This window comes from Rhynchophorus ferrugineus, unplaced genomic scaffold (assembly GCF_030347505.1).
Source record: "Rhynchophorus ferrugineus isolate W39M unplaced genomic scaffold, kcgeb_rfMv2 rfM9, whole genome shotgun sequence".
Classification (NCBI taxonomy): Eukaryota; Metazoa; Arthropoda; class Insecta; order Coleoptera; family Curculionidae; genus Rhynchophorus; species Rhynchophorus ferrugineus.
The window spans coordinates 32,644,668-32,659,018 of record NW_027472588.1 but is presented as its reverse complement, the minus strand read 5'-3'; the positions used below and the strand labels follow the sequence as shown (position 1 = coordinate 32,659,018).

Below are 14,351 nucleotides of genomic sequence, written 5' to 3'. Positions count from 1 at the left end.
GTAGAGTAAGCTTCTTCTTGTTTGACTCTAAACATTCTGGTTGTAATGTATGATTTTAATAGTTCGGTGTGTTGTTTTGGTAGAATTTTCTGTAGTTTATGAACAAGGCCTTCATGCCAAACCTTATCGATGGCTTGTGCTACATCTAAAAATATAGCTGAGCACACTTTTTTACTTTCGTAGGCTTGTTCAATAAAATCTGTGATTCTGTGGACCTGGTCAATTGTTGAGTACTTGTTACTAAACCCAAACTGGAGTGTTGGTATTAGGTTTTTTCTCTCTATGATCGGTTTTATTCTTTACAACGGAAGTTTTTCAAAAACCTTAGATATTACTGGTAGCAGTGATATAGGTCTATAGGCTCTTAATTCGTTTGCTGACTTCCCAGGTTTTGGGATCATTATAATTTCCGCCATCTTCCAAATGTAAACGTAGTAATAAGACGGCAAATCTTATTGAACAACTTATATTTAGATTTGCGAAACGTTTTAAACATGAATGAAGCTTAAAGTCACAATTTGACAAACGAAGGGATCTTTAACAATGCAACTCCATATTTTATCCGGAACTATTCCAGAGATTCCGGGCCCTAAATAGAGTGTTCTGTTGGAGTGAATCAGACGCGGACTATAAATGATTCCGATAAGAATACATTTGTCAATTCCGTCAGCTCGTTTATATAAGAGTGACTTTTAAAAAAGCGACGTCTGCTTTGAAAAGTAAAATCCCTCCAGTGGATAAGGTCATACAATCGTTTTAGTACCAACAAAATAGCAATAATTACATTCTAAATGTATTTGCCTTTTGGACCAAAACAAAGTTAATTAAGGACATATAAGTTGAATAGCGATATTTCATGAAGCTACCAACTTAGGAAGGTAACTGGACGAATATTCCTTATAAAATTGTTGGCTTACCCATAGGTGAGGGTAAGGTAACCTATGGTTAATAACAATCACCATCCTTCAACTTTACTTATTGCTTTAACAACTGATCTATTATATACTACTTATAGAGGCAACACACAAGACAATCTATTTCGCTAATTTAATGTCAAAAATATTTGTTTTCGATATGTAGCTTACCTCTATTATCGATTTTATATTTAAATTATAATATTCTTCATATTCCAACTAGCATTTTTGCGGCTTATTTTAAAATTAAAATATTTTTTTACAGCTGCTCTGGCCTCAGATACTGTCAACATTATATTCTTCAAGTAGAATCCTATGACTTAATTGAAATTAAAGAAATGTATTTTTTCTTTAAAAGAATGTCTACATTATCCATACGCAAGTTACATATACGTATATGATAATAAGGTACTGTAAAAATTATTAAAACCAATAGAGCCTTATGGAATTCAGTTACAGGGATGTTCAAAATCCTCAGGTTCCAACTGCCATAGAGGAAATTAAGAGATCCGGAACAATGAATGAGGAAAGATTCCGCCACCCCGTTAACACTAAAGTACTGCAACTCTTGGATAAATGTGAACCACACCGCAGACTCAAGAGAATCAAAGCTTCTGATCTTATATGGAGATGTATACTACATGGTAAAAACACTGAATAATGCTACTAACTTTCAATTTATTAGAGAGTAAGTAAGTGTCAGTAGATAACAGGCACATTCAATTGACCCCGGCCTGATACATAAATGGCGCTAATAGAATTCAATCCATATGTTTTTTAGTTAGCACTAACCCTCAGAAGATGCGTGTATAAATTTGACAGCAGTCGTATTATTAGCTTGTGAATTATAGCATTTCAAATGAAGCAACTTTTGAATGAAATAGCAGATACTCTAATGATATCAACTGAACGTGTATATCAAATCATTCACGACTATTTGGATATGAGAAAGCTCTGTGCAAAGTCGTTGCTGCGCGAGCTTTTGACCAAAAAACAACGACGAATTGGCGATTCGGAGCAGTGTTTGCAGTTGATCAAGCCTAATAAACCCGAGTTTTTGGGTCGATGTGTGACAATGGATAAAACATGGCTCCATCACTTCACTCCGAAGCCCAATCGACAGTCATCCAAGTGGACTATACACGATGAACCCGCTGCAAAGCGTGGGAAAACGCAACAGTCCGCTGGCAAGGTTATGGCGTCTGTATTTTGGGATACCCATGGAATAATTTTCATTGACTACCTTGAAAAAGAAAGAACCATCAACAGCGACTATTACATAGTGTTACTGGACCGTTTGGAGGACGAAATCGCCGAAAAACGGCCGCATTATAAGAAAAAAAAGTGCTGCTTCACCAAGAAAATGCACCTTGTCACAAGTCAGTGAAAACGATGGCAAAAATCCATGAACTGGGCTTCGAATTACTTCCTTATCCACAGTATTCTCCAGATCTGGCCCCCAGCGACTATTTCGTGTTCTCAGATCTCAAAAGAATGCTCGTTGAGAGGAAATTTTCGTCGGATGAAGAGTCGCCGAAACTGAGGCATATTTTAAAGCAAAGAACAAATCGTACTACAAAAATGGTATCGAAAAGTTGGAGGGTCGCTATAATCAGTGTACCACCCTTGAAGGGAATTATGTTGAATAAAAAAAACTTTTTAAGTCACTGCAGAGATAAATTGTCGTTAGTCGGCAACTTGTATTATTATTTAAATAACATTTTAACATTTTAAAACAGATTATGATGTATTTGTGAAACATTGTATGACATAATTATGTTTACTAATACTCTCGTTTTATTTTTTGGTCCGTTTAAACGAAGATATATTTATCTCAAGATATTGAATGCGAATATTCCGAAAGCATGATATTGTTCATAAAAAGAAGGAAGGATCTGCGGTGGCGACACAATAAAATAAATCCGGAACGTTACGGAATTTATGGACAAGAGAATATTTATATTTTTATGTATTTTTCATGAAACTGGCGAGCAATAAATTTTAAAACATGGCCGCGTGCACTTTCGACCTCGCCGTTTGTGTTTTGTGTTATTTTTATTATTTTCGGTCGACCGTATATACTTTAAATATTTATGATTCCATAAGGTCTTTATCTAAGGAATGCTTTGTTAAGTACGGGTATTAGCCGATGACAAATGGCTGAATAGATCATTCTACAAGGTTATAAAAACGATTTTACAACACCGACGCTTCAAAAATTGCTAAAAGTATTTTTATTTTATTTAATATATTGACTGAATATTCAAAACTTCCAAGTAAAGGATAGTATTTCCAATAAAACAGCCAATGTGCAATGGAAATACAGTTTGTAAAAATGTAAAATTCGTTTTGAACTCAGAGCGAATTTTTCGGATCAGTACTAGTAAACTATGCTGCCAAATGTTTACAGAATTATTGAAAGCTCTACTGATAATAATTAAAGGTTATAAAACCAGCAAACGTTGTAATGCAAAACTCCAAATTAATGCGGCATCATTGCGACGTGCTGAAATCATACATTTGATGACGTATATTGCCTGTTTTGTTGGATAGACTATAGTCTAGATCAATAAAATTTAACAATTCCATGCAATTTTAATATTTTGTAATATATAATTTTTTATTATAAAAACACTTAGACAAATGGATGACAATCACAATGGACGCCACTTCCGCTAATAATAGAAAACACTTTTGAATGTCGCTATAAAAAGAATTAGAAGGATTTTATGTGTCGTTATCAATATGAATGGCTACAACTCATAAAATCATATGCATATATAGGAATGTACAGTTGGTAATGTACGAAATTTGATTTTTTTTCATATTCCACATTGACTAGCTAGAACCAAATGGTACTTTGCTAATGTAACTTCTGGTTCGGAATAGAGAAGTTTTGCGGCTGACAGAGACCCTGGGATACAACAGGGATTGTCGTACTGACCGGGATTTGTGGATGGGTAGGGATTTAAACAAGTGGCTATCGTGTTCTAAGGAACCTAGGAAGAACCTCACACTGAGCATGTTAGTGAAACTCTTCACGAACGGTATGCCTGATTCGAGGTGAGTTTTCACGTTCGTTATGAACCATGGAGAGTTGACTAACACGCGGACTTTTTTGTCCTGGAACACTTGGAGTAGTACAAGTTGTCTCTCAAAGATGTACTCGTACCACACTTCTGCTGCGTAGATGCAGACTGGACAGACTAGCATCTTATACAGTCTCGCCTTCGGGGGATTTGGAAATTTAGTACTATGCGGTCCGAGGGTATAACAAGTACGACTACGTTTCTCTCTCTCTTCTGTTCATTTCTTTTATTATTTTTGAAACAACCTTGACATTAATCTAACTTTACTGTCCATTCTCCCGTCGACCGTGTGAAACAATATCTCAATAAATAAGTACTATTAAGTGTATAATATTCAGAAATTTCTATTCCCCATATAACTGCGTTCCAATGAACAGCAGTGAGTAATTAATTAAACAAAACAATTACAACGATAACATATAATAGTATAGTGCTGGTAAATATATAACGTTAACGATGCTTCAGTAATTTTGAATAGTGATGATTAAGAGAGTGATAATGACTTAAACGAAATGTAGTTAAAAATAATAACGCTAAAAGTACAAAACAATTGAAAAATAATTCTCGTCTCACAAACATAGGTTAATGTTAATTAGGTGGATACCTAATACACCAATACAATCTATTCTTATACAGTGGTCTTCCCTGGAGGCCTCTTCAGAGGCCACCAGTATATAAAAATGTGCCTATAAAAAAGGAGGATGGGAGCTGGGCCAAAGATAATCAGGAGAAGGAAGTAAGATTTACAGACCACCTCGAGAGGATGTTTCAACCATTTCAAAATAACTCTCACCTCATAGGTGAAGTCAAAAATAGTTCAATGTAAATATAATAAAATTACTCTACATTACAAACTGTTATAATATAGCTTCCATAATATATGTATTAAGTGTAGAACATTAAAATAAATTATATTTGATAACATTATCTTTCTTTTATTGTTTATAGAATAGAGGAAAAAAAGTAGGTGTACCACAATACAATATTTTGAGTCTTATTCTTTACCTATTCTATACATGTGACATACTACAAATATAAAATATTACTATGGCTAGTGCGATACTGGCTATTAGAGACAATAGCGAGGAAACTACAAAATGCAAGTAATAATATAAATAAGTGGACATAAGCAGACATAGAGAATAAACGTCAACAAGAGTATATCAGTGCATATTAAATTCAGCTACGATATCTACGCTATCGCTAGGATAATGCTCGAAAGGTTCATTCAGCTGCTTCAAGGAAGTTCAGAAGGAAAACTTCGTTGGAAGGAGAATATCAAATAGAAAAGAATATGAATTAAAATACAATGAAATATATTGGTTATTGGAAAGAAAATCATAATTACCCTTATATAATAAGTTGCTGCTATATAAGCAGATGCTAAAATCTACATGAACCATAACATGTACTACAGGAACAATTACTTACACTGAAACATTCGGATTCCAACCATATAGGACATTGGAATGGAAATGGAACAAATCCATTCCATATAGGAAATTAAGTGGTTCGTAAAAACACATGAGGAATGACTACACTTCCACGTAAACACTGCAACAAGTGTTGTAGCTCCTGAGTAATACTGAACCAGGACGGAGGCTCAAAAGAACCAAACTGTGTGACCGTCTTGTAGTAAAGTGTAGTAAAGGATAAAAACACTGAAAAGTACCACTAACTTTTATTTTATTAGCGACTAAAGGAAGTAAGGGCCAATGGATCTTCCTTTTGAAGTTAGTCGGCAAAAACTAGTAATAATATATTATAATTTTTTTAAAATGATTATATCATGTTAAATAATCTTTCATATTGATGATTTCTTGGCGCTTAATTATTCAGGAAACAGCGAAAACAATTTGATAATGTTCAATTAAAACAACCCATTCAAACGTAACACGTAAAACCTGCACGAATATCGTACGAATGCCAAACAAATAAAATAAAACGAAAGAGTTCCGGCGTCCTGCAGAGAACAACAATTCACTCGCAGTTCGCACCAATGAAAAATTTCCCAGCTTATCAAAACGGCAACTGAGTTATACCTTCAATCGACGCCAGTCACGATAAGACCCGGCCGAAGAATAAGAATTCGATTTATCCGTCTGAACTTTCGTATTTCTTTGCCATTACGGTGTGCGTTCCCGTCCGACTTATTTTGTATTCCGAAAGGCCCCCGAAATAGCGGTTCGACCCCTAGCACGCCCTCTACACCCACCACCGTCAGCCCCCACAGCCCGAAAGGGAAAATAACCCAACGAAAAACGGTTCTGTGCTCGCTGTGGGAGAAAAATGATTCGGACCAAACACGCCCGACTCTTTATGCTCGCCAAAACCGATGCTGGATCTCATTTCGGCTTGCCAATAACGGTAGAAATTTGTTTTAAACCCACTTCGGTTTCCGCAACGGTAATAGGTCTCGTATGAGCTCGCTTCGGCAGGAAACATTGTCTCAAAGCGTCCGAGGAAACAGAGATGGATAATATTGACGGTTGTTAATTAATGCCGTTATTTGAAATGATCGCTAGCTCGGTCGAACGGACGAAGGATAATCTAATATTTAGTGAAGGAGTGTTAATAAACAGAAAGGCAGTACAAATCACGATAGATAATATAAATATTGAACAAGATTCTGGAAAAAATACTGTGGTACCTTTCTAGCAAAACTGCTCGAAAATTGCTGTTTTCATATAGAAAATAAAACACTGAAACTGGGATAAACATTAATTACTTGCATATATTTCCATCACCGATATCTATTGGTGAAAATGAATCACCGGTATCTCTACATAACTCTTCTACTAACTTCTTCATTTAGTATTATTTAATTATTTAACGGAAGCTAGTAATGGAACGCTAAAAATTGCATTTTAGAGATTATTTTGGTTGTTTGGCTCGAAGAAATGTGCGGCCTACTGCTCAACAAACACTTTTAGAAACCCATGGTGCCGTTACTCCATTATGTCCCAATTGTCGCATTTGGTTTAGTATATTACGAACTGCCAAAACTGATTCTTTCTTTATTATTTAATTAATATATTGTTACTAGTCGTTTCCGTCTAACCTACAATTTGTCTTTATGATAACTTAAACCCAGGTATATAACTAAGAGGACCCATCGGCCCTATCTCAGTCCCTGGTGAAATAATGTTTATACATGTCATTGCTGAATTTTTTAATATATGCACCTCACTACACAACACTACACAAGATCAGATGGTTTGATTCTTTCTAGTCTGTTTTCTGGTGGTATACAATAGTTGCAATATTTCAATATTCATATGAGAATGCAGTCTTTCCTCATGCCCCCTTGCAATTCGCAAATGTAGCCATCGTAATATTTTCCATTCGTAATATATCACAAGTGTAGAGTAGATAAAGCATTGGTCCCGGTACACTTCTTTGTGGTACACCTGCTTTAGCTTTTTTTATTGCAGAGTAAGCTTCTTCTTGTTTCACCATAAACATTCTGGTTGTAATGTATGATTTTAATAGTTCGATGTGTTTTGGTAGCATTTTCTGTAGTTTATGAACAAGGCGTTCATGCCAAACCTTATCGAAGGTTTGTGCTACATCTAAAAATATAGCTGAGCATACTTATTTACTTTCGTAGGCTTTTTCAATAACATCTGTTATTCTGTGGACCTGGTCAATTGTTGAGTTAATAAACCCAAATTGGTGTGTTGATGTTAGGTTTTTTCTCTTTATGATCGGTTTTATTATTTTCAACAGGAGTTTTTCAAAAACCTTAGATATTATTGGTAGCAGTGATATAGGTCTATAGGCTCTTATTTCGTTTGGTGACTTCCCAGGTTTTGGAATCATCATAATTTCCGCCATCTTCCAAATGTCTGGGACATGTTTTAATCTAAATGCTGTATTGATCAAGTTGGTGAGTTTTATAATTCCCTTTCTTGGTAGTTTTTGCGGTAATTCTCCTGTTATTAAATCGTAAACCTGGTGATTTCCTGCGGTTAATGTCAGATTTAATAACTCTGGTTAGCTCTCTCGGCGTGACTAATTCAATCATCGAATTTTCAGCTTCTATGTCCGGTAAATTATGTTCAATATTAACTTCGTTTGGTTTGAAAGTTTTTTTAGATATTCAGCAAATGCTTCTACGTTTTGGTGATTATCACGTGCCCAATTCCCATATAGGTGTCTTATAGGTGACCTGTGTAGACATGGCGCTTTAAATATTTTGTGGCTTTCCAGAGTGAGTAATCAGTTACTTTATCATCTATTAAATTTCTGAGATAGTCATTTATGGTTTTGTTTTTAATTTCCAGTATTTCTCTTTTCAGTCTTTGGGTTATATTGTTTAAACTATTTTTATTTTCAGGTGTTCTGTTTTGTTGCCACTTTTTTCGTAATTTACGTTTTTCAGCTACCATTTCATTCACTTCTTTTGGATAATTAATTACTTTAGTTGTACTCTTAAATTCTGAAGTATTATTCCAAGCAGCTTGTTGAATACCAAAACTGAATAAAACCATTACTGCAAATGTATACCGACATCAACAATAGCAAGTAGCAGACGCATGACGAAGCTCTGCTACCAAAATGGTAAATTTTAGAGCGTCCAAATCATTAAGTATAGTGCCTTCTGATTACCACTTATTCAGATCTATACAACATGGTTTGTATACAATTCATGCAAATCATAAAAAAATTGATCCGAGTTCAAAAAATAAATAGGGAACTCACTAAAAATTAAAAAAATAATCAAATAATCAAACTCAGATTTTTAACAAAAAAAGAAAACGTTTTACAATAAAATATGTACATAATAATCGTTGTAACAACAAAATAAAAATAAACAAAACCCTTATTTCACATATCTACTACACGTATTTTATGTTCTACTATATACACACAATTTAGCTTAATACCTACCTAAACTTATTTCTCTAATTACAATATTATTTTAACTACTACCAACTGATCAGTTTTGAAGTAGGTGCTGAGCAACAAATTAGATTTGTTTAATTCGTAGTTTAATTTAAAAAAAAAATCGTAATAAAATTATATTATTATTTTTGTATTGTTTAGTGAGTTCTTCATTTATTTTTTAAGGTTTGTTTTAGATTTTATTTTAAATAATTTTGAAAATCGGTCCATAATTGACGGAGGAATCGGTGAACATACAAAAAATATCGAGCCGAATATAGAACCTCCTCCTTTTTGGAGTCGGTTAAAAATAATATTAAGCATACAATTTGAAGAATATAAATAAAACCCTTAAGATATCTTGTGGTATGCTCGAAAGTTTCAAAATCGCTTCAATGATTTATCAAAATGAAATGTTACATACCTTGGATTTCCTCGAAGTGCGGCATGATGAAGGGCGTTGAAACCGTTGTTGTTGGTCAGAGTAATGTCCGCATTGTGATCCAGCAATAAAGTCAACATGTCGTCCCGTTTCTTCGATATAGCGTCATGGAGGGGAGTGTCCCCTTCCAAGTCCTGGAAAAATAAACATTATATTATTAATATAATTTCATTTAATCGTCAAACAAATTACGATTATAGCTAGAAACAAATTATACTCCGTCAGACTATGTGAAATTGTCCATAATTGTAATAAAACTTAATCCCATACAATAAATATTATTTAGCATTGTATTAAACTCGATTTGTCGAAATCATAAACAGGCCAGGAGGCAGTATTTTCAGTTTATAAATATATAAAGTTTATTTCGCGTAAACCTTATTTATAACCATAATAAATAATATGGTCACTAAATTTTTTCCGTTATTATTGAGTTATATTCAGTAATATATATATATATATATATATATATATATATATATATATATATATTAACACTTTAACACGGTTACTTATACACCAACTTTTAATGATCACAGTCCTGCGTTCAATAAGAGAAAACAAAGGATATTGTATTGTCAGCTAACCAACAAACCCAAACAATTCTAACTTTAAAAAATATAAAGAAAAAAATCGACACACTCCTAAATAATACTATACAGCTCACATATTCAATGATCTTGGAAACAATAAGTAAGACCAAGGTCTATCATCAAAGAAGAACATCAAATAATCCTCAAAATGGCTGAAGTAAACGATGTAATACCACTGAGAATAAATAAAATATCATAAACTGTTTAAAAAACGAGAGAAAAGGAAGTAACCATTTAACAAGACGTGTTGTCGATTCTGTTGTCGTCATAAACTTGGCAACCGTGAAGGCACGTAAGAAAAAAGATGAAAACAAAATAGGTTCCGATAGAAAAAAACAACGTCAAACGTTTATATAAGAATAAACTACCCAAACATGGCGTATCAGTTCAGCAACAAAAACTGCCATCAATTTTTATTGGGCGATTAAATAGAAGAAGATCGCTGAAATTTTACGAACCTTCCCGACAATAAAAGTGAAAGCATAATGGATGGAAATTAATCAGCAGTTCCCTTTGACATTCAAAGCCATCGAAATACTCGCATGGAAAGGATTTATGGTAAAGCCGAAACAATAAAAACTAATAAAATGTTATAATTAAGGATAGATAAAGTTATTTTAGTAGTTGGGTCGACGCATAAAAGACACAACTACATTCCTGTATCACCCGAAACTAAAAGGCTATAAAACAAACTATTTGTACACAAGGACCTCATGACTCTGATGCTACATTTCGGACTCGAATCGGTACCTCGATCCAACAGGATAAATGGAAATAATTAGAGAGTAGGAAATAAAATCGCTTTTGTACCCGAAATTGCGAAAACATTATCTCTTATTAAGTTTCTGAAAAGTTTCTTGAATTTGGCAATAGCGTATACTTCTCTTAAAAAAAAACACAATTAACCAAAATGTAATTATACATTAAATTATTGTCAAGTTCATATTATTTAAATGATAACAGGTCAATTGAAAAGCCACCGGCCTTCCATAGTAAAACACATTTTTTGGGCAAAATTAGTTTTTTTTATTCAACATATTTCCCTTCAAGGGCGATACATTGATTATAGCGATCCTCCAACTTCTCGATGCCATTTTTGTAGTACGATTTTTCTTTTGCTTCAAAATAGGCCTTAGTTACGGCGATCACCTCTTCATTCGACGAAAATTTCTTCCCAATGAGCATTCTTTTGAGATCTGAGAACCGGAAATAGTCGCTGAGGGGCAGATCTGAAGAATACGGTGGATAAGGAAGCAATCCGAAGCCCAATTCATGGATTTTTGCCATCGTTTTGACTGATTTGTGACACGGTGCTTTGTCTTGGTAAAGCTACACTTTCTTTTTCTTCGAATGCGGCCATTTTTCGGCGATTTCGACCTTCCAACGGTCCAACAACGCTATGTAATAGTTGCTGTTGATGGTCCTTCCTTTTTCAAGGTAGTAAATGAAAATTATTCCATGTGCATCCCAAAATGCAGACACCATAACCTTGTCAGCTGACTGTTGCGTTTTACCACGCTTTGGAGCGGGTTCATTGTGTGCAGTCCACAGATGGAGCCATGTTTCATCCATTGACACATATCGACGCAAAAACTCAGGTTTATTATATTCAAATACTGCTCCGAATCACCAACTCGTTGTTGTTACTGGTCAAAAGTGAGCTCGCGCGGCACCCACTATGCACAGAGCTTTCTCATACTCAAATATTCGTGAATGATATGATGTACACGGTCAGATGATATCTTTTCTATTTCATTCAGTTTCAATTTACGATCATTCAAAATTGGATTTTATAATGTTTTCGTCTGTAACAATTTCTCTTGGGCGTCCACTGCCGTTCACCGTGTTCGGTGCTCATTTCACCACGTCTAAACTTAGCATACCAATCCTTGATGATTGATTTTCCTGGGGCAGTGTCCGAAAACTTGGCATCAAGCCAAGCAATTTTTATCAACTCGCGAAATTCCTTTTTATCCATTTTTTCACAATAACAAAAGTTGCTTCACTCAAAATGCTCTAATTCACAAACTAATGATCCGACAGCTGTCAAATTTATACACGCATCTTTTGAGGGCTAACTAAAAAAACATATGGATTTAATTCCAGTAGCGCTATCTATGTGTCAGGCCGGGGACTTTTCATTTGACCTGTTATGTCTATACAACATAGCACTGAACTCGTGATCAAAATGTATAATGTATTACTTATGGCAGTTTGTAAATTCGTTTTAATATTAGACAATATTTTCCTTCTCATTTTATTCTAGCTAAAACGAAACACAATGCTGTTTGACACCTCCGAATATGAAACCGAATCAACCTACAAAATATATCTAGTTTGAGGGATGTAAGTCATTTCTTCATACACTTTAGAATAGACTCTTAAAATTATATTTATAAAATTAAGAGGATTACTTATCTGATATAATTGTGTATAGACAGGGATATTTCAAAATAGAACATTAGATCGCCATTGGTAAGACGCTAATAAAAAAGTGTAACGATTACAAAGGTCGACGGAAAAATATACAAGTTAGAATATCATTTGATTAGGTTTTGTTACACATAATAGTTTTTAATAGATCATTGCTGAGTATACTTCTTCATGTTAGAAACAGGAATCTTTTTATTGCCTTAGAAGAGTGGTTTCCTCCAAGTCCAAGTGCGACTACCATAGAGAAATGAACCATAAGTTTTTGCTCCGCTTGCTTTCTCTCGCAAGAAAACACCGTAACGAAGGAAAAAAGAACTAGATAATCAAGATAAAAAGGTAACTATGTTCTCCAATAAAAAATAAAATACATTACTTGGATGTACAATTATTAAATACTAGCGACCCGCCCCGGCTTCGCACGGGTGCAATGCTGATACTAAATTAAATACACTACAGAAAAAATATGAACGTTGTATATAAAAACATAGCGGCCCGCTCCGACTTTGCACGGGCATAAAATATATATGCCTATGTCACTCAATGAAAACATGATTAAAATCGATCCAGTATTTTTGGTTCATTCATTACTGCCCTTGGCCTGCACGCATTAAATTTGGAGTAAAACAATTCCTCTTCCCCTATACTTACTATGAAGATTTCCTGCTATCTTTGGAATACCTAAATTCATACAATTTTTATTACATTACACATTTTTAAACGCAAATTTTAAATTTGTAATATCTCCGAAAATATTTGTTTAATTTACATGCTGTAAGGACCCATATTGATCTATATTAATTGCACACTGTATTTAAGGTACTTAATTCGATAAGGATTAATGCCGTATTGCTTAAAATAGCTTCGTAAATAAGCCATTTTCTCACGTAAAAAGTAAACAATAAAAATGGTTAATGTGGGTTATCCCTAAAAGATAAACATATACCATCGCGGACTTTTTTGTAGACCTTTTTATGGTGTACAATACTGTAGTACATTAATTTGATCTAACTCGTAGGGTTAGGCAGCGTTTTTGCTAATTGCTAAATAAGCCTAAAAAAATAGGTTAATTTACGACATCACGTTAGAAGCCTCTAAAATTAGCAATGTTGCCTTAGTATATTATGCATGCATTATACATATAAACCTTCCTCTTGAATCACTCTATCTATTGAAAAAAACCGCATCAAAATCCGTTGCGTAGTTTTAAAGATTTAAGCGCACATAGGGATATAGGGACAGAAAAGGCGACTTTGTTTTAAACTATGTTAAGAAGTGAATTAAGCATCCAAGGGATAACATAGGTGGTTTAGATGAGTTCAATGTAAATTTAGTACAATAGCTCTAACCTACAAACTATTGTGACCGTTTAGTTAACTGTACTTTAAGTCCTTGATAATATATCCAGATGTACTATAATGTTAAAATAAATAATATTTAATAACATTTTGTTTCAATATTTCATTTATACTGAATACTGAAGCTAAAATGCGTAAAATGTCTATACTAAATTCAACAACATTCCACCGTTTTGACATCATAAATTGAGATGACGTGAGTTCACCGCTACTTTGGGTAGACTATACAATAGAGTATTGATATGTTATATATCAAAGTCAAAATAAACTAAAAGCCAAAGTTAAATGCGGCAATATTGTGACGTTTTAATACTATAAATTTAGGTGACTTGGTTTCACTGGTATTTTGGATAAACTGGAATTCGAAATGCTTAGAGGTATGAAAATGGACTGCATTGTATTAAACTCGATTTGTCGAAACCATAAACAGACTAAGCAGTATTTTCAGTTTATTGTGTTACTTTATTATTAATTATTGTATTACTGCGAAATCAGCATCATTCTTTCAACATGGTATCACCATGTTAGCAGGAAGCAATGAAATAATGGAAAATAATTAAAAACACTTTGATTAATATTGTACCAATTTTTATCAATAAATATGTTTTCAAAGTAAAAAAAATGCAAAGACCGGATAC

General features: G+C 33.9%; 1 protein-coding gene across 2 annotated transcripts in view; it reads right to left on the bottom strand.

Moving 5' to 3' along the window:
* The window catches only part of mib1 (E3 ubiquitin-protein ligase mind bomb 1), a 786,657-nt gene that overhangs the window by 586,954 nt on the left and 185,352 nt on the right, over positions 1-14,351 (bottom strand). For both annotated transcript variants that reach the window (XM_076414568.1, XM_076414567.1), the window contains exon 9: positions 9,315-9,466. In XM_076414568.1, the coding sequence (XP_076270683.1) occupies positions 9,315-9,466 (152 nt within the window). The remainder of the gene's footprint in view (positions 1-9,314; positions 9,467-14,351) is intronic.